At 34.2% G+C, this 21745-nt stretch overlaps 1 protein-coding gene across 3 annotated transcripts in view; it reads right to left on the bottom strand.

The window, feature by feature from the left end:
- The window catches only part of ZNF654 (zinc finger protein 654), a 95276-nt gene that overhangs the window by 19075 nt on the left and 54456 nt on the right, over positions 1-21745 (bottom strand). For 2 of the 3 annotated variants that reach the window (XM_059063781.2, XM_059063780.2), the window contains exons 3-4: positions 15968-16049; positions 747-882 (exon numbers count right to left, since the gene is read on the bottom strand). In XM_059063781.2, coding sequence (XP_058919764.1) covers positions 747-882; positions 15968-16049 — 218 coding nt within the window. The remainder of the gene's footprint in view (positions 1-746; positions 883-15967; positions 16050-21745) is intronic. The other variant, XM_067034879.1, reaches the window with a different exon arrangement.

Here is a 21745-nt window from a genome sequence, read left to right on the forward strand (position 1 = left end):
TTAAAAGAATTAACTAGAAATAGTTGACAGAGCTTCCTGCCTTCAAAAGCAGATTTTGGCTCACAGGAACCACTGTGTATCTAGGTTGGAGAGGAAGTGATGTCCAGAAGGTATGCAGGTGGTAAGGGGATGAGATAAAAACTTAACTTCTATTAATGAATGAAGTTTGGGAAATATTGTGCTAGAGTATTTGGAATCGAAATTTACTTACTCATTTAATTAGTCACTCATTCACTTATGCATTCATCATATGGTCATTCATTCAGTAAACAAATATTTATACTGAGCACTGGCTAGGTGTAGGATATATGGTAGTGTATATCAAAACAAAAGCTGAAGGAGTTCCATCCTTCACAGAGTTTCCTGTATAAGGGAGATTCCATGTGCTTAAGCAGGGTGTGTTTTTTTTGTTTTTTGTTTTAAAGGGTGTTCCTACTTAAATAGATTTTAAAAAACATAACTGAAGTAAAAACAAACTCTGTAAAAGGCATGGGGATACTAAATATGTTAACACTCTGAATTCCCAGTTTAATAGGAAATTACTAGAAATAATTGTACCTAATCTTATGTCAAATCACTCTTGGGCTGGGTTAATATAACAAATTAAACACACTTCATGTGAAAATACATTACTCTTATTCAGTATTATAAAATAAAGAAAAATCACTATTACTGCTCTAGTTAGAAAATGAAATTGTATTTGCTTCTCACAAATGTTGGTTTAGAGTTTGAGTCTCCTGAAGTACCTATCTCCTGAGATGCTGGCTGGGCTTTTAGAACAGCTTGCAACACTGGATCTTCCCATGGGCCACCATCTCTAATGATTCGAGTCACCAGTTCCAGATTCACATTTCCATATCTGCGGAGGTGATTCTGGCATTCCTAGGAGAGAAAAATCATTTTGGCTTTGTGAATTTAAAGGGGTTAAAAACTAAACTTGATCATCATTGTCAGTAAAATGACTGATGGTCAGTGAGGCAGCTGTTAAACTACAGAAGAGAAAGGGTTGCTTTAGTAACCTAATTAGGGTGCAAAACCCCATTAGTACACAAATAGGCTTTAATGCCAAAGGTTACACAGTTTATACATAATTGGACTTAGAAAATCCCATTATAACAGGGATGAAGTGTAACCTAAGGGAAAAACATATGGGATGCATCATTTCTAGGAAAAGAACCAGGCTGCAAAAACCTAATGGAAAAACTTACAGGATGCATCATTCCTAGGAAAAGAACCAGGTTGCAAAAATGTAAAACATGTACGTTCAGTTATGTGAGGGTTCATAAAATTTCTGTTAACAATGGCAGGCCTAACAATAAGAAGGTAATAGAGAGGTCCCTGTCCAATGCAGATTCTGGTTGGCAGGTAGGTACAGGTTTCTGTCCCTGATCCCAAATGTAGAATCTTAGGTGTAGCAGAAGGCTGGAAGATGGAAATTCTATTCCACTTTGTTGTGTAAGTAGATTTATAGTCTTGGGATGAGAAATGACAGGCTGAGGGAATGAATCCAGGCTATAATATTAAGACTTTGTATTAGGTTTAAGATAAAGACACTATTGATAAGTTGAGCATTAACTGATAATTTGTCTATGCATTTTGGGGGATTTTTTAAAAAAAATATTTGAAATGTTTTAGAGAATCTGTTATCTTAGACTTGTGATTAAAATATGAAATATGTAACAAGTTTGTAAACAATGTTTAATATTTAGGAGAACTTGGTTTACTGAATTTATAAATTTATTAGACTTAGATTTACAAGATTTAATCATTTGATTATGATGCTTTGATTCATTATATACTTTGTTAGGTGTTTTTAAAAATGTTTCATGGAATTTAATTTGATAATTTAAGAAGATTAACTGAAGGCCTAGTGAAGGTATGGATAGATTTATTTTTTTAATGAATAAATTGAGCTTAAGTCCTTAAGAAAAAACTAGATATTAAAATTGGCAATGCTAAAAACTGGAATAAACTGCATCAATTAAAATACAAGCAACTGTCAGAATTTCTTTCTGTGCTAAAAAATCCCTCAGACATGAAAAACTTAGTAACAGTTATAAAGTGAAGCTTCAGGATAAAACCATATATATTTACAAATTTTATTTATCAGATGAATCATTAGGCTACATATTCAAAGTGGCAGTGAACACTTTGCTTTTATTAAATTGTCATGCTCTTTCATCGTTTCAACGTTCCAAAGTGATATCTATATGCCACTTTTCATTCATTGTTAAAATACATGAAAGAAGTTTTGTTTTATAAGAGAACAAGGCAGTAGAAGAAATCAAGTTTCAAGATGAAGAATCATTCAGAGAAGCCAAAGGATCATTAAGTCAAAACATGAAAGTAAGTATCTTCTAAAAGTTACTTAGGGAATTCCCAAATTAAAATAAGCAAGCAAGCAAACAAAAACCCTATAACCAAATGGGCAAGTTACTTAACCTCTCTGCTCCTTCAGTTAACTCCTCTACAAAACGGACACTAAAAACACCTACTTCATAGGATTGTTGTGAGGGTTAAATAATACACAGTACTGAAAAGTGCTTAGGACAATGCATAAGTACTTAATAAATGTTAGCTATTTTTTTCTATTTTTTAAGATTCTGAATAAATATTTTTAGGACACCCAACTTCCTTAGCATAAAATTAATTTCTACATTTCCATGTGTCAGCATATTATATAGCACTCATAAAAATATGGTATAAAGTTATTGATCAGCCATGATTTTTTTTAACACATGGAACATAGTAATTATCTGTGGCAATGACTTCATGGTTAAAAACAATCATAGATTTCAAATCTCAAGGTAAACAAACTCCTAAATTACTCTAGACATAAATATTGCTGCCCATACAAATTAAACTACTGCAAGCTGGCTTTTGGTCCAGTCAAAGAACAAGAAATAAAGTGAGCTGGATGCCAGCCCATGAATCACTGATGAGGCTTTAGCTCTGATGCTGAGCTCTTGGACAATCTTTCTTTCTAGCTGTGTTAGGATAGCTGAGGCACCAATCATACAGCCATTAGTGCTGTGAGACCTAGAACTAGACTTGGGCCTTAAGTCAAGATATGGTGAAATAGGTCTATTGCTAATTTCTTAAACTTGGCTGAAAATAAGAAACTCTTGGAGGTCCTGTTAAAAAATGATTCCCAGACCCCAATTCAAACCTACTGAATCAAGGTTTCTAGGAGAAAACCCTGATAATCTGTATATTTAACAATCCCTACCCCACAGTCAACTCTGACATACTTTTTGATTGTATTGGGTTGGCCAAGAAGTTCCTTCGGTTTTAAAGTAAAGACAAATTTTTCATTTTCACGAAGAACTTTATTTACCATTTTATTCCACTACCTTCTGACATTTTTCAGGCAACTTCATAATTCCATTTTGCCAAAACTTTTTATCTTTTTGAGCAAAGAACTGTTCCAGGCGCCTTTTATAGTCTTCCAGGGACTTGAAATTTTTTCCATTAAGAGAATTTTGTAAAGACCGAAATAAATGGAAATCCAAAGGTGCAATGCCTGGTGAATACGGCAGATGAATCAGAAATTCCCAGCCACTGTAACAGTTTTTGCCTGGTCATCAAAGAAACATGCAGTCTTGCATTCACCTGATGGAAGATTATGTGTTTCTGTTGACTTTCTGGATGCTTTTTGTCGAGTGCTGCTTTCAGTTGGTCTAACTGGTAGCAGTACTTGTTGGAATTAATCGTTTCGTTTTCCAGAAGGAGCTCATAATAGAGGACTCTCTTCCAATCCCACCATATACACAACCTTCTTTGGATGAAGACCAGCCTTTGGTTTGGTTGGTGCTGGTTCATTTCGCTTGCCCCACAATCTCTTCCGTTCCACATTATTGTACAGTATTCACTTTTCATCGCCCATCACAATTTGTTTTAAAAACAGAACGTTTTCATTACATTTAAGTAGGGAATCACATCTTGAAATACAGTCAAGAAGGTTTTTTTTGCTTAACTTATGTGGAATGCAAACATCAAAGCGATGAATATAACCAAGCTGGTGCAAATGATCTTCAACACTTGATTTGGATATTTTGAGTGTGTCGGCTATCTCCTGCATGGTATAACGTTCATTGTTCTCAATTAATGTCTCAATTTGATCGCTATCAACTTCAACTGGCCTACCTGACCACGGAGCATCATCCAGAGAGAAATTGCCAGCACAAGACTTCACAAACCACTTTTGACACATTTGATCAGTCACGGCACCTTCTCCATACACTGCACAAAATTTTTTTCACATTTCAGTTGCATTTTTACCTTTCTTGAAATATTAAAGCATAATATGCCAAAAATGTTGCTTTTTTCTTCCATCTTCAATATTAAAACGGCTATACAGAAATTCACCAATTTTGATAAGTTTTTTTTAAACACACGATGATATGACAGCTGGCACAATACAAGCTAACAAAATTGTTTCAAATGAAGTTAAAGACAACTAAGCACTACTAGCTACTAGAGCCATCTTACAGAAAAAACTGAACTTTTTGGCAAACCCAATCTCTCCTACATTTGGAGTGCCCTTTCATAATTTTTTTTTTTTTTTTTTTTTTTTTTTTGCGGTACACAGGCCTCTCACTGTTGTGGGCTCTCCCGTTAAGGAGCACAGGCTCCGGACGCGCAGGCTCAGCAGCCATGGCTCACGGGCCCAGCCGCTCCGAGGCATGTGGGATCTTCCTGGACCGGGGCACGAACCCGTATCCCCTGCATTGGCAGGCGGACTCTCAACCACTGCGCCACCAGGGAAGCCCCATAAATGTTCATACTGTAAATTATATACCTGTACTCTTACCAATCCTTCTATTAAAGATTAGTAAATTAGCTTAAATTCATTTTTCTAATATAAAAATTAAAAATGAAAGTTTTGTTTTTTGTGTGCGTGCACTCCTTGAGTCAAGTACACCATATTTTGGAGACAACTTCCATGGGGAAATAACTCTGGATAGGAAATAGAGATGAAAGAAAGGTTTCACTTTTGTCTATTTAAAAAGACACAGGATGAAAGAAAAGTTTCTAAGTATCTTCTGGGGCTTATTTTTCCTTAAATAGTATGGTGGCTTTTTTGGATGATATTTAATTTAAAAGCCTCCCAAGTGAAAAAGGAAACACTTAAATCACTGTAGAATTTACAACTTATCTTTTCTAGAGTATATTCATATTGTGTTTTTTTAGAATGTTTACTTAATTAAATTTGGACCTGTATATTAACCTCATCCTTTATTTACCCACTGCACTGTGCTAAATATAATTTCCTCAGAAACTTACATTCAATCTTGTGTCTTTGCCAAAGGCAGAGAGAAAACATAACTACCTCACTCTTCTTTCAGAATCAGTTTAGTTCCAGAAGATGTTTCTTCCCCACACCTGCTGCCATTTTAGATTTGGCCACCACAACATGTCTGTGAAGCTGCAGGTCAGTGTTCTGGCCATTATACAAACTTGATATGAACCCTTTCGCTTATCACAGGATAAAAGATCTTAATGCCCCGATTTCATATTTAAGGACCTCTGGATTTACCTACCTACTCACTCACCTATTATTGCACATCATGACTCCTTTCCTCCAGCCTGGTCTCCTCCATGTCTCCCAAACTTATCTTGTCCTTTCTTGCCTATACCTTTTCTCGTATCATTCTCTTTCTCCTAAAACTTTTGGTAAACCTATCTAAATCCTTTCTTAACTATTTTTCCACAGAGAAGCCTCCACTCGCCATCTCAATCCATAATAATTCTTTCTCCTGCAGTACTGAAAATCTGTACCACTCCACTCTTCTGGTACTCACAATACAGGAGGAAGGCCTTGCATTACTAATTAGGTGTTGCCACCTTACTTCCTAGGTAGTTAAAAGCTTCTTCAAACAGTCAGAAAAGGAAAGGTATATCAGAGAAGATGTATTTGCAATAATAAATAACTTTTAAAAGTTATCAAAATAGGAATCTATAGAAATCTGTGTAAGTAGAAGCACTATGATATGTCTTATTTTGAATGAAATGCAGATTCCAGAAGAAAAGTATAAAATGCCACATGTCAAATTCATTCATAAGCAAGCTACTGCAGCAAATCAAAGCAAAAATACAAAAGGTATTTAAAGTGGTTAATTTATAAAAACAAAGCCTTAAAATACAGTAAAATCTTTACAATACTTTGAAATGAGAATGATCATGGTATCTTTTATTATTATATTTTCATGTTATCTTATGGCAAATCACTTTAAAAGTGGTAAAATTCAAAGATGTAAAACAAAACCTGCAGTTTTGTTTTACAAAAAGACAATTCTCACAAATTTGCTGTTCATTTCTGTGATAAGTTCCTAAGAAGTATTTACCTGATGTTTTTGAAAACATAAACATTCTGAGTTTGCTCATATAAAGAGAACAGTATACAGTGAAAAAGTTACTGCTTTGTAAAAGAAAGCTTTTAAGGAGAAAACCATTTAAAATGGATGTTTGGACGTATTTACATCATTATATGATTGTTGTTGCCCAAAGTCGATATCACCTATAATGCTTGTATCTATGTCATTAAAAAACTTAAACTAGAATTTTCTGTTTAAAACAATCCCTCAATAAGAACCTGCTGTATAAAAAAATAAAATTCTAAAAAAAAATTCTTCACTTGGAGCATTTTAATGAGTTATTTTGTTTAAAAAATGGTTGCTATTCAAGAAAACAATGACTGATTTCAGAAACAATAGAAATTTACTAGTCAAATTGCAACAAAAAATTGCAGATTTGCAAAAAGTTGCAAATTTTTTATTAAAAAAATTATGAATTTGGTGGAAGGCATTTAAAACTGAGTATCAACATTTAGAAAAAAAAATTTTTCCATTTGGATATACCAAAGGTATCTTTTTCACCTATGACAACTATTAAAACCAAGTATCAAAGCAAACTGAACTTAAAAAATCAGACTTTGAAGTACTATATGAATGGTTAAAAATTTTTCAAAAATAAAGCACATTCAGTCATATTGATGTCATTAAAGTCTTACACTGTTAAAATATTTTACTATGTATTTTTATGTTTTATAATGTATTATAGTATTAGTGCACATACATAAATAAATATACATATATTGGGGATATGTGCTCAAACTTAAAAAAATATCTGGATGGGTATTATATCAGAAGTCTGGGGATTCCTGGTTTTAGGTATTGTTTTTATGTTTGTGTTTGGAATCAAATATAAAACTCATCTGCTTCTATTGATCCTAATGTCATGGCAGTTTTCTTCAACACCTCCTGATCTGCTTCTTCCTTGCCATTTCTATAATTTGCACTGTAGTTGATGCCTTCATCTGCTATCACTCAGGTAACCAAACTAAAGTTTCTTCTTCCTCCCTCTCCTGGATAAGGTGGTCTTGAAAAGGCTTTAAAATGTTAAGACCATGAAGTATTTAAGATGGTAATATAAATAAAAACATTTCTTTAAACCTATTCTTTTGACATATACATTATTGCAAACACATGGTTACATCATTTCATATAATAGATTAGGGAATACTGGAAAGGATACTGGGTTGAGAACAGGATTTAGGCCCTTTTTCTGCTTCTATAAACCTCAACTCCACTGGAGCTGAATTTTCTGATCTATAAAATAAGGGATTATTGGATTAAATAATTTCTAAAGTGACTTTCAGTCTTAAAATTATAAAAATCCATTAATGCATATAAATTACACATATTTGGATTTTTTAAAATAACTAGAATCACGTACTTAGTGAACTATTTAAGATACCTCTTTTGGAGCTTTTGAAAACAACAAATATTTAAATATGAGTAATTGTCTCCTGTTTAATAAACCTGATTGCATTTTTGTACATTTAAAAAATTTTAGGTAACAATGTAAATGTTACTTAAATTAGCAATCAGTTTTTTTCTGAAGTGGAAGCCAATCATAAATACAGTAAAACTATCAACTGAGAGTATAATCAGATATCAAAATTAATTGGTGGTTGCCATGCTAATGAAAGCACAATCCTTCCCAACTATCAATATTTTTAAATAAGTAATGAAATATTATGGCCAACAGAGAAGTGCTATTGTTACAGTTCTAGCCTCTAAGATAGACCCTGAAGCAGAATTAAAGTATATGCAAGATTTATTTGAGCATAGATTCCTACATAGAGAGCTAAATGTAAAATACGACTCATCAGAAACAGTACTGGAGTCAGTCAAGAGAACAGGTCACTACGGGCTATGCTATAAATTGAACAAGTTACTTAAGCGTCAGTAAACACTGCTGAATGAATGAATTAATGAATCTCTCTGGTCTTTGGTTTCATCATTTATTAAAAAATTAGATTGGACTTAATATCCTCTACAGTTCTTTACAGCTAAATTTTCTATGAGCTAATATTTTATCTGGGAAAATATAAACTACTTCAAGCACTAATATGTTGATAATTCTAATTATTATGTATTAAAGACACTCTACAGAATCAGCTTTCAGTGAATAATAAGTGCCTCAATGATCCTGATATGCTTTTAGAACTATTTCAAATTTAAGTCCTATCACTGACTTTAAAGGCACTTATATGTCTGCTCCTGACAACACACAGATTGCAAGATACTCAGGATATTAAGATCTTCATTTATGTTGGGTACTATGGTGTGAATAACTATCAATGTTCATCTCTTTTGAGATGACTGCTCTTCCATATGCCCAGGTATACTGGCCTTTCCTGAGATATGCAACTTAACTGATGTTGACAGCCCTATCTTTTGGAGGCTTGCTCTTGGTCCCTTGAGCTTAACTATCTCAAGTTTATTTATTATATATTTTATGCTTGAAATAATTCTGGGTCTTTTATCTCTTCAAAGTGACTGCAGAACTTCAACAGTTGAACCAAAGTAAAGTGTTTCCTACTCAAACAGATTATTTAAAAAACAGAGAAAGTGAAAACATTTCTGAGGTGATGATATATAAGAATTATTAACCATGAGTAATAATTTCAAGATAAATGCCAGAGGAAAAATATCAAAGCTTTTACCTATTTCAACACAAGATTTATCTAAGGAATACAATCTTTACAAAATGATTTCAGAATCTGAAACTTTAAATTTAACCTCAATCCCTCTTACTACCAGTGCTAAATATGTGTCACACTTGTCAAACATGTTTCTTTCATAGATAGTGAAATCTTTTCCCTTATACTTTTCTCACAATTAAACATACTTCAGTTTCTCTTTTTTCCTATACATTGTCAAAGTATAATCTACAAGTAAACATTTGATGGTTTCATCCCATGAATACATTTATTGATGTCTCCCCCATCTTACTGTACACAGTGGTAACCAATGGACCATGAAGTAAACAGCTTCAGACAATACACTCATTGTTTCTTATTTTTAAGAGTTCAGCAAGGATAATACATCTCTAAGTAGAATTTTTTTAAAAGAAAGAAATGGCTAGACATCAGAAATGTCTATGGACTTATTTATCCTTCCTTTGTACTGGCAGACATACCAGTCCCCCTTAGGGGACTTAGACTACCAAGTGTTGGAAACAAAGGGATGAAAGTTAGTCTTTGCCCACCAAATCTAATTATGTAGTTGGAGAGACTATCAAACCACAGACAGAATATAGATTAGTGCTTTGTAACAGTGGAAAAACTTAGGAGGGGCAAATCATATGCAATCAAGATGGAGTTTCTCCTGCAGAAACAGGAGAGCTATGGGAACACAATTTTGAAACTGCTTCTCACTTATGTCTTGTTCTTAAGCTGATACAGTTATATTTAAAAATCTTTTAACCAGCAATACAAAGGTGGTTTTGAATACCAAGATGAGGAATTTGCCAAATTAAGTATTTGGGAAATTTCTTCCAAGTAGCCTAGGGAGGAGGGGACATGATCCCAGTTTTGAGAAGGTTTTAGTGGAATGTTAATAGTTCTAAACTTATTCCTATTAGCTAAAAATAATAAAATCTGGGAGATGTGCTGGTCTTATGACCACGATGAATATATACTCTAACTTCTCAGGGGAAATCAACACTTGCCCCAGTGAAACAGGGTGAGCATAACGATCTATTGTGGCTGGTTCTTTTACTGCTGATTATTTTTTGCTCCTTTTAAGATGCTATTGCGGTAAGATAGCCTTGGGCCTCCTCCTGTTTGGAAGTTTATGTCCCCTACCTCCTCCCACCTCCTTCCTCTATTTCCCCAAGGAAGGTCAAGCGGATTTAAAAATAGGGTGAAGTCCCAGGAAAAAAAGCTTAAGGAAGGCCAACTTCTAGTCTGAACAAAAAAGATCTTTGTGGTTTATACACTGACCCCAAAGGATGGGGACAGAGTTTTCTCTGAGATCAAGGTAGGCTCATTAAAACATCTGTAGAGCTCTAGCAGTAACGCTTTTAATTACTGGTTGGCATTTTGTTGACTACTCCAGGGTCTCTCTGTTTTTTTTCCCCTAAATTAAACAAGTGAACAAAAATCTTTATAACATCGATTTTTCTCTTGATTAATAAAAATTATACATGTTTTTGGATTAAAAAGAAACAAATTAGGAAGATACATGTATAGACCCATGAAACTAAACATTATTGCACATCATCAGTACTTGGATGTTCCAAAGATATTTAAAACTCTTGTGTCTAGAATGGAACTAATCTTCTTTCTATATCCTCCTCTTCCCCCTATGATCACTGCTCACTTAGTGAATAGCACTACTCTACATGGTTACTTCAGCTTAGATGCCCAAGAATATACTTGATTCCTCCCTATCTTCCTTACCTCCATCCAATCAATAACATAATCTGAGATTTTAGTTCCTGATTATTGTGTGTGTGCTTTTATTTAAAACTTGTATTTTCTTTTTTTCAGAATCATTTCTGATATTAATAGGATTTTCATAATAATGATATTAACAATAGTGTGCTAATTTTTACTTGTTTCTTCAGGTCGGTCCTATTTTTTTTCTGTAACAACTCGGTGTAAATTCTTTGTTTTGATCACTTCTAAATCAACTGGCATACTTCTTTTATTTGTTTTCCTGATAAAAGATGTAGCTGGTTTGTTTTCCAAGTATTTGGACTATTTATTTCTATTGCCCTCTCTCATAGACTATAGGGCCTGGCAGCTGTATTATTAAATAATATTTTTCCCCTTTAAAAATTCCAGACATTATTTATTTATTCTGGCATTTGCTACAATGAAGAAGTTCACTGCAGACCTGATTTTATTCTTTCCTTTGTGAGAATCCTGTTTGTTCTACAGGAGTCCTGCATCTGTAGGAATTTTTCTTTATCCTGAAAACTGAAATAAGATACAGCTGTATGTAATTATGAATTGAAAATTAATTTTAAAAAAATTATTTCCTTCACTGATTTGGATTTTCCTGGAGCTAATCTGCTGTTGATCGCCTTCACTACACTTTTAGTTTAGTAGTTTCATCTCCATACAACATTTTACTTCCATACATTCCTGAGGTTGTCCCTTCTTTACAATTTCACTTCCAGTTTCATGGAAGATACCACAGACTCAACCACAGCAAGAACATAACTGATTCTTTTTTAAAAAACTGTCTTATCTTACAATGTAACTGATGATAATTGGTGTTAGTCTCTTTATTCATCTTTACCTAGAGTATTTAGAACAGAGAGCTCTTTTACTAATGGGTAAACAGGTCTCTGTCAAATCCTTCAAGCCCAAACAGAGAAGGTAAAAGTTTATAAGTTTGATTTGTTAGATGAATGGCCCATGAGACAGTAAATTATGAGGAAGCTACAGTGGGAGACAAAACTTTACAAAACTTTCTGACCTCTGGGTATTGGGGCAGGCTGCATTTAGTTTGGGTCATACAGTCATTCTCTCAATGGAAGGAATGCTCTCATGCAGAGCCATACATCCCATTTTTAATGTAGGTATAACACGATTCCTGTTCTGTTGGTTCTGCTGCACACCTAGTGCATTTTCAAGAAGCACCAACAAGAATGAGATTGGTCACATACCAAGTGCCCCACCACCTGCTATTTCCTCCAGCCCCTATTGTTACAAGCTGGAAGGGGGAGTGGCGTATTACTGGATAGCACTGGAAGGTCTCTCTTTTATCTCTCTCTCTCTCATTTCCCTATTTAATCACATTCAGTTAATCGACTGTTAATAAGTCCTCATCCTAGTTAACAGCATTTACAAGGAATTTTTTCCAAATTTTATATTATTTTTGTCATTTCATTAGGAATCTAAAATATTTAATTTAATTAATGGATGTTGGAGTGTATGAATTCAATCATGAGCCTATGGAAAGCTCACCAATGAACAGATTAAAAATAATAATAAGAAATGTGTCAACTTCTTGTGTTGAGGTAAAGAAAAATTACTGGAAGCCAAGTGCCAAGTAAGCAAGGTCTTAGAAGCTAGCATAGATCTTGCTCAACTTACAATGGGGTTAAGTCCCAATAAACTACCATAAGTTGAAAATATAAGTCAAAAATGCATTTAATACACCTAACCTCCCAAACATCATAGCTTAGCCACACCTACCTTAAAAATGCTCAGAACACTTACATTACAGTTGGGCAACGTCATCTACCACAAAGCCTATTTTATAATAAAATGTTGAACATCTCATGTAATTTATTGATGATACTGAAAATGAAACAGAATGGTTGTCTGGGTACAGAATGGCTGTAAGTGTATTGGTTGTTTACTCTTGTGATGGCATGGCTAACTGGGAGCTACGGGGAGCTGCAGCTGCCCAGCATATGAGGCAGTATCATATGGCATATCACTAGCCTGGGAAAAGATCAAAATTTAAAGTACAGTTTCTACTGAATGGTATGCTTTCACACCATTGTAGAGTTGAAAAATCTACGTTGAACCATCATTAAGTTGGGGACTATCTGTATATGGAACATCTGGCTCTAAGAATAAAGTTTCCTCTTGGAATAAAGCAGAGGAAAAAATATAGTCAGTGGATAAGAAAAATTAATAATTTCTACTTGAACAACTCAAGGTTTAGGAAATCTGAAATTCATGGAAAAACAGAATAAGCTTAAGAGGTAGGTTTTGATCTCACTGTGAAAAACAGAAATCCGAACAGTATGACTTCAGAGTTCACACATTTCACCAGACAGGTTACAGGCCTGTCTTACGCCTTAAGCCCGATCATTTTGCTAAGAACCATGCCAAACCGATGAACCTATATACATCAAGTACGATCATTATCCCCATTTTACAAATGATAAAACTGATACAGAAATTATGTAATTTGCCCAAGATGACAGAGTGGCAAGCTGGGATACTCACAGTTGGAAAATGGGAGGGGAAGAGGTGGGGGAACAGATGAGCGATTAACTCAAACCCAGCAAAGAATGTTAGTCCCTTGCTAACCCAAAGAGTGATCAGGGACCGGCACCATCAGCGTCATCTCAGAGCGGGTTAGAGATGCAGACTCTCAGGCCTCACCCCAGAACTACTGAGTCATAACGTGGACTTTAACAAGATCCCCAGGTGATCTTTATGTACATTAAAGTATGAGCAGCGCTGTGTTTGTCCTACTTCTTGTAGAGGAGAAACAGCATGATCTTAAGCTGTATGAAAGATGGATAGAAATGTACGACTTGGGAACTAGGGCTTGCATTAGTAGAAAGTATTAAAAAATTCAAAAGGTAACATTGGGATTGTCACTGGGTTATCAAAGGTCAGTCAAAAGCCTGGAGAATTCACAGAACTGAGCAAATGTGAGGTTTTAGAAGAGTATACATGATGGACTACGTGTTGGCCTTTCCTGGGTCCCGTAGGGCACATGTCTGGGAAGCACCAGCAGCAAAGCACCACGAGCAGCAGTTCTGTTAGAAAATGGAAGACTACTCTCCAGATAAAGCTAAGATGGGAACAGAAGGTGAAATCTCTCCAAGGAGGCAGGAGTTAGAGGCCCAAGAAAATAGTAGGAAGAAGCAACAGCAACAAAAGCAGTGGAAATGCAGAGATTAAAAACAAACAAACAGAAGGGGTGGGCTTTAGAATTTGAGTAGGAGATAGAAAACAATACAAAACCATGAACTCTCCCTTGAGGGATTAATTATTTTGATAACTGAATGGAAACCCTGTTCACAAGAAAAAAAGAAAAGGATATATCCCTTCACAAATGCTATGATTTCACACATTTAAAACAGAAGTCAAGTATTGTCGTCTCTCATCTACTCTAAAAACACTTCAGTAGTTGCCACTGAAGTCATTTGTCACTTTCTAAAATACTCTTACTTTACAAAGGTTTGACTTCTTGTTTTTCTGTCTCTACACTAGAATTAAACTGCACAATAGCAGGGGCTTTTTTGTTTTTGCTTATTTTGGTTTTTTCCAGAGCTTAGTGCCTAGCACACAATGGGGACTAAATAAATATTTGCCGAAGTAGAAGTTCAAGAATAGATTGCCAAGAACACAGTGTCAAAGGAAAAATGGAATGGAAAATTAAGAAGTTTTAAATACTTGAATATAGACTCTAATTAGAATGCAAACTCCATGAGAACAGGTATTTTTACCACTTGTTGAATGTAAGGATGGATAAAATAGAAAGTTCAATATAATGGACCTAATTTCACTGATTCTAAGATACATTTTTTCATATTTTTATAACTCTGAAATCAGATTATGTTCTTCATTCAATGCTATCTTTGAATCCATGTCAGCCTGGTAATGGTCATGATGTAGTTGTCATTTTGCATGCACGGACATTCAGAGACAACATGAAAACTTGCAAAAGGGTATATTGGTGACGCAGAATAAAATCCAGGAGACTAGCAGAGCACTCTCTTAACTCTTGGATATCAGATGGTATAGGAAGGGTTTAGGGTAATTAATCTAATTTAACAATACCCCTGAAGCAGGAGTCAAAAGTTGATTAAATAGAACTTATTATAAAGCCAGCTTAAGCTTTTAAAAGCCCAGTACCAGTAACTTTTAGTTCTTTTATTAATTATTTTAGGAAATGCTGCATCACCAACACTTTTGATGCCACTGAAGACAAAATGGTGTAGAAAAATAGACACTGATGACTGGAAAGGAAAAGTAATTCTAGAGTAAGCTTCTGAATGTGAAGAAGTTTTAGATATACCTTAGCCAATTAAGTTTGCTTATAGTTTTCCTATTTTATGTATGTACCAGAGTGATCACTCATAAAAATGTTTTAATTCAGTCTAAAAGTTATTTAAATAAACATGAAATAAAAATTCTAGGTGAGAGAAAGCACTGCATGACTTTTCTGTTACTCTGATGACTTCCTTCCTCAACGTAGATTGCAATACATTGTCTGAACAACTATACCCCTAGGGGGAGCTCAAAGTACACTTTTCTTTATTCCACCCCAAAAAAGGGCAATGAGAGACTGCCAAGGACCCATTAGTGAGCCACGGTACCTACGTATTTCTTCCCACAAAATGGTAAAAACATCAAATGTTTTTGTATCTACAGGTGAGGTCTTAGATCTTTTGTCATTCCCTTCTGGATTTACTCTTCACTCATAGAGCATGTGCAAAAAAAAAGAAAAAAAAATCTGCCTCCTATCTTGGGAAGGCTATTAAGAAAACAGATGAGAAAATCAGGAGACAACCAAAGGAAAAAGTGGCATGGGACAAACAGCTTGCTTCTAGTCTAGGCAAAAAGAGTCCTTTTCCAGGGCTGAGTTCTACATGGGGCTTTGGAACAAAAGCCTTTAGCAATAAAAAGCAAGTATATGTCCAAGATGCGCTTGGGAATTTATAAGGGTGGTGGCATCAGGCTCTAGTCTAGCAAATGTGGAATTAGAATCCTCTGTATGAATTGCTTAGAAGTACAGTTAAAGATTAATTTTAAGAACTTTCTTTTTTGCCAACATAACAGAATCTTAAGCATTGCCACCTTAGTAAATATAAAAGCTTATAATCAATAAATAGTCAATATACTATTTTTAGGGGGAGAATAAAGGCCTGTTTTAAATGTAGACAAAATGTAAGTAGTAAACTGTTTTACCTGGAATGATCCAAGAATATCCTTTAAGGGCTCTTCATAAAACTCATCTCTTCCAAAGAACAGCAGCAACTCAAAGAAACTCCTAGAAAGAATAAGTGAATGATAACTTTCATTGCTTCTCTGAATTTTTGCCCCAATTTAAAAGTCTCAAGAGATAACAGTTATATAATATCAGATATTTAGTTTTAAAATAGTTGGTTTTGAAAAATTATATTGATCATTTAGGATTCATGTTATGTTTTCAGTAAAATTATAATAAAAAGAAATACACTGAAATTCTGTACCTATAGAATGAACAATTATATTACTTATGTCTACCAGTGTTCACAGTGGGGTAAAAAATGCAATGGTATACCAGGTGGCAAAAATGTGGCTATACATATAACAATGATTCAAAATGGGCACATAGTCCAGCTTCACCCCAGTACAATGGACCCCAGAGAAAACTCAAAATCTGATTTTTTTTCAAAGAGATACAAGGGGTGGTAAAATTGACCCACAAATATAAGAGGCACAATGAAAGTCTCAGCCAACATCTGTATTATAGCAATATCACCAATTTTATACCTAATAAATGACATATGGTCCTCAAACCCTAGGCTTACCTTGATTATCCCATTTATGATAAGTTGTCCAAACTCTGTGGTTCCTCCTTTTTAAATAAATTATTTGGAAAATACTGTTACTAAGTACTTTATGTGCTTTTAACAATTCATGAGTTCACACAGGAAGAAATATAACTTATTTCCTAACCATAAGCATGGAAAACTATTAAAAATTATTTAATATTATTTAGTAATCCTAAAGTATCACAAATGACGAATCCCTGAAAATTTTAAATTTTATTAATCTAGAAGACTCAACTAGGAATACCTGAAGTTGTATTTTTTAAACACTTCTGGCACCTTTTTTTGAGGCATAATTGACATACAACAATATATTAGTGTCAGGTGTACAACATAAGGATTCAACGTTTGTATATATTGTGAAATGATCACAGTAAGTCTAGTTAACATCCATCACCATACATAGTTGCAATTTTTTTCTTGTGATGAGAACTTTTAAGATTTATTCTCTTAGCAACTTTCAAATACGCAACATAGTATTAGTAACTAAAGTCACCATGCTGTGTATTATTACTACATACCCATGATTTATTTATTTTATAACTAGAAGTCTGTACCTTTCGTCTCGCTTTGTGCGTTCTGCCTACTCCCCGCCTCCCAACTCTGGCAACCACTATTCTGCTCTCTGTATCTATGAGCTTGGTATTTGGGGGGTTTCTTGGGGGGGGGTTGTCTTAAAATTCAACATATAGGTGAGCTCATACAGTATTTGTCTTTATCTGACTTATTTCACTTAGCATAATGCCCTTAAAGTTCATCCACACTGTCACAAATGGCAATACTGCATTTTTTAATGGCTAAATAATGTTTGATTGTATATATATATACCACATCTTCTTTATCCACTAATCCACTGATGGGCACACTTACGTTGTTTCCACATCTCAGCTCTTGTAAATAATGCTGCAATAAACATGGGGTGCATATGTCTTTTTGAGTTCATGTTTTCATTTTCTTTGGATAAATACTGAAGTGGAATTGCTGGATCATATGATAGTTCCAATTTTAATTTTTTGAGGAACATCCAGACTGTCTGCACCAATTTACATTCCCACTAACAGTGTATAAAGTTTCCCTTTTCTCTGCATCCTTACCAACATGTGTTATTCCTTGTCTTTTTACTTTTTGCCTTTAATCAAAGCAAATCACTAATAAAGACAACTTTTTAAATACAAATGCAAATGCAGAATATAACTGATAATTTTAAAATCATATAAAAGACCTAGGTATTACACAATAATTACAAAGACCCTTCTAAATACAGTATAGTAACCATACTCCATAAATTAATATATTTATAAATTTGACTACTTAAAATTTTAAAATGTCAACAGAACAAAACCACATAAAAGCAGTCAAAAGCAAAATGATACACTGAGAATCTTTGCTGATTTCCTTAATTAAAAAGCTTACACAAGTAATTTTTGTTTTTTTTAAAAACAGTTAACAACCTAGTAGAAAACTGGGAGAGAAGACTACAGAAAAGAAACGCAAGTGGATTTTTTTTCAAATATGAAAAGATTCTCTACTATAATTAAATAAGTGAAATTATAAAGATGAAATGTCATCTCTCCTATCATATTTACAAAATAAAAATGTTGATATATCCCATGATGGTTCTGAAGTACAGAAATAGGCTCTGCTATCTAGTTGGAGGGATGATAAGTGTTACTACTTTTAAAGGCAACATAGTAATAGTCAACAAAATTTTAAATGCACACATACCGTTAGACTTACCATTTCCATTTATAAGAACTTAATCCTCCAAATAATACACACATAAGTTCAAAGACACACATATATATGGATATGCATCCACAGATGGTTTGTAGCAGTAAAACAATGGAAACATACTAAATGTCTACCACAGGGGACTGGTTAAATTAATTATAAGATACCCATGAAGTGAAATATAATACAACTATTAATGAGAATATTAGTGAGAATATATTTACATCTATATGAATAGGTAAGAGAAAAATTCCAGCATATATTGTTAAATAAAGATGGAGAAATCTATTCATTACATTATCACTGGTGTAAAGGAAGGGAGAGAGTAGAAGGCACATGTACACCAATGCATATTGCCAGACTACTAGAGGGATATGCAACAAACTGGTAAAAGCAGTTGCCTTTACATAGGGGAAACAGAAACTAGGGGTCAGGGATGAAAAGGAGAATTATTTTTCATTATCAACCATTATGTCTTTATTTTACCATCAATAAATAAATATAAAATAGCACCATCAATGTACTTCTGGAATCTTCTCTATCCCTATTAATAAAGCATTAATTCACATCTATCTCATCTTTAAACCTCTAATAGATCCTATCTCTTGTCTTGCTGTTCCACATTTACGTAAAATCCATGTTCAACATGGCTGCCATTGTTATCTTCCTAAAACACAGAATGATCTACTTACAGACTTAGCACTTGCTGTGTAGATTTTACCATCTAAAGCAAAGACCTTCAGCTGACACATTTGTTTTATATAGATCAAATATTTTTAAAAAATATTTTAGTTTCCAATATTTAAAAACTGTGGTATTTCAGATTAAATGTAGATTTCTCTGAGCTCTTAATAAAGAGGAACCCCTGTAACACAGGGCTTGCATCTCTCCATAGCAAAATAAGCTGAGCAGCTACTGCCTTTAGTCAGGGCATGGTCCTCTTTTCCAATTTGCCAGTCTCCATCCATCTCCCGTTTCCCCAGCACACTGCCTACTTGACTTATTTATTACTTATTTCTCATCCTATTTTATTTAGGTATTTGAGATCACTGATGAAGAGGAGGAAATTTAGATTCCTTATTTTGACATAAGAACCTTTATGTCTGATCCAAAACTACTTTTACACACATAGCTATTACCAAATTCCATGCTCAAATTGCAGCAAACTTTCCTACATAGCCTAAAACTCCTGTGTGCTTAAAGGTGTTTGGATCTGTTGCTTCCTCAAGACCTATTTATACGATTCCACCTAGGAACTTAGCCTAAAAACTCCCTTCCTTCTCTCCAGACTAATATATAGGTGATTCTTCTGTACTATCATAATACTGTACTTTGCATATATCACTATTATAACATGTTGAAACAAGGAGGTGTTAACTTTGTACTAGGTAGAATGGGGTAGAAATTACATCATTACATTGAGTAGATAGTACTGACTGGTAGACCACTTAATTCTATTAAAGGAGGAAGAGATACAAAGGTTTTCAGTAGAAATAAAATATGCTATGGCAGTAAATTTAGAAATGAACGTGCAGATTATAATGACCTTGTAGATAATCTAAATATGCAGAATTATGTCTGTATTATGTGAATATAAAAGGGGAGCCAACATTACAAGAGATCTGTATATGCCTCTCTATCAGCTACCTCAATAACAAGGCCCAAGTCCATTATAATGACATTAAAATGAGAATAACTACATGCAAAATAAGTAGAGTAAATAATGATAAAACAATATGGTCTAGCTAACTCTGCCTGAGGGTAAGATTCAGGAAAGTCAACAAGTATTTACACAGTAGTGAAATCACTAAGGGAAAAACCTAGAGTATATGTAGAAGTAGAAACTTCTTGTGTCAGACCTGTTGAACTTCCTATAGCCTAATGTAAAGGATTAACTAAATGTTTACAGCTCAAATTGTCTAGCCCTCAAGGAGGCAAACTCTACAAGGTGCAAGGTAAATGAGTCCACAATAGAACAAGGTAGGACCCCAAAATATATATAGCAGTCTAGAGCAGGAAGGCCTGTTGTTGTATAATACATAAGAATAGTTAGCCATATTTAAATTGTTAAAAAACAAAGACAAAAACAAACAAACAAAAACCCCAAGAGAATAATATTTCCTAACAGGTAAAAATTACATGAAATTTAAAGATTACTGTCAATAAGTACATTATTATTCAAACAGAACGACACCCATATATTTACATATTGACTATGGTTGCTTTCACGCTAAATAATAGAACTGAGTAGTAGCAACAGAGACCTTATGAGTTAAGCCTAAAAATACTTGCTATCTGGCCCTTTACTCACCCATGGTCTACAGCCACACTGGGTTTCAATCTCAGTTCCACCATTTTCTTGATATGTGACCCTGGGCAAGTCACTTAATATCTCTGTGCCTCGGTTTCTTTATTTATAAAACAGGAACAATAACTGTAGCTACCTCTTGTAAAGCACTTAAAACAATCCCTGGGGGTGCTATAGGTGCATGCTAATAATAATATAGTACTACTATTTCTATTATTAACATTGCCATCAAAGTTTCCTTCAATAATCTAAGAAGAAACCTGAGGTCTCCACAGATTTGTTCTTCTCAGCTCTGCATATGTCAATTTTGTTGAGATGTAAGACACCAATTTTTCCTCACTTAAATTATGAAGATTTTTAAAGATATCTAACTAAATTCATCAAAATGTTTCTTTCCAAAAATTTATTATTGTATAATGTTATATTGGTTTTTAATGTTGAATATGTTTCATATAGTGTTTAATGTTTGTGTAATAAAATAGATATTTAGTATAATGCTTAATATGTCATAGTCTGTACATTAACCAATTATAATTAATATTAGTCCAAATTATGGGTTACCTACAGTTCATTCACCTAAATTGAAATACCTAGGTAAAATGTTATATATAGGGCTTCCCTGGTGGCGCAGTGGTTGAGAATCCGCCTGCCGATGCAGGAGACACGGGTTCGTGCCCCGGTCCGGGAAGATCCCACATGCCGCGGAGCAACTAAGCCCGTGAGCTATGGCCGCCAGGCCTGTGCGTCCGGAGCCTGTGCTCCGCAACGGGAGAGGCCACAACAGTGAGAGGCCCGCATACCGCAAAAAAAAAAAAAAAAAAAAAAAAAAAAAAAAAAAAAATGTTATATATAAAAACATAAATTATTTGCAGTGGGACAAGTATATTATAGATGGCATGCCCTTTGAATTTAAAAAATTATACCTTTTACCATCATTTTTATTTGACTTTCATCAATCAGTATATTCCTATTAGCTATGTAAGTTTAAATAACTAGAATATCACTAAAGTCTCCATTTATGAAACAAACTATATTCTATCCTTGGGTTGCTTGGAATTCAGACCATATATTACAAGTGTTTACCAGACTTCACATATACTACAAGTGGTAATA

The sequence above is a fragment of the Kogia breviceps genome, chromosome 5 (genome assembly GCF_026419965.1).
Source record: "Kogia breviceps isolate mKogBre1 chromosome 5, mKogBre1 haplotype 1, whole genome shotgun sequence".
In the NCBI taxonomy this organism is placed as follows: domain Eukaryota; kingdom Metazoa; phylum Chordata; class Mammalia; order Artiodactyla; family Physeteridae; genus Kogia; species Kogia breviceps.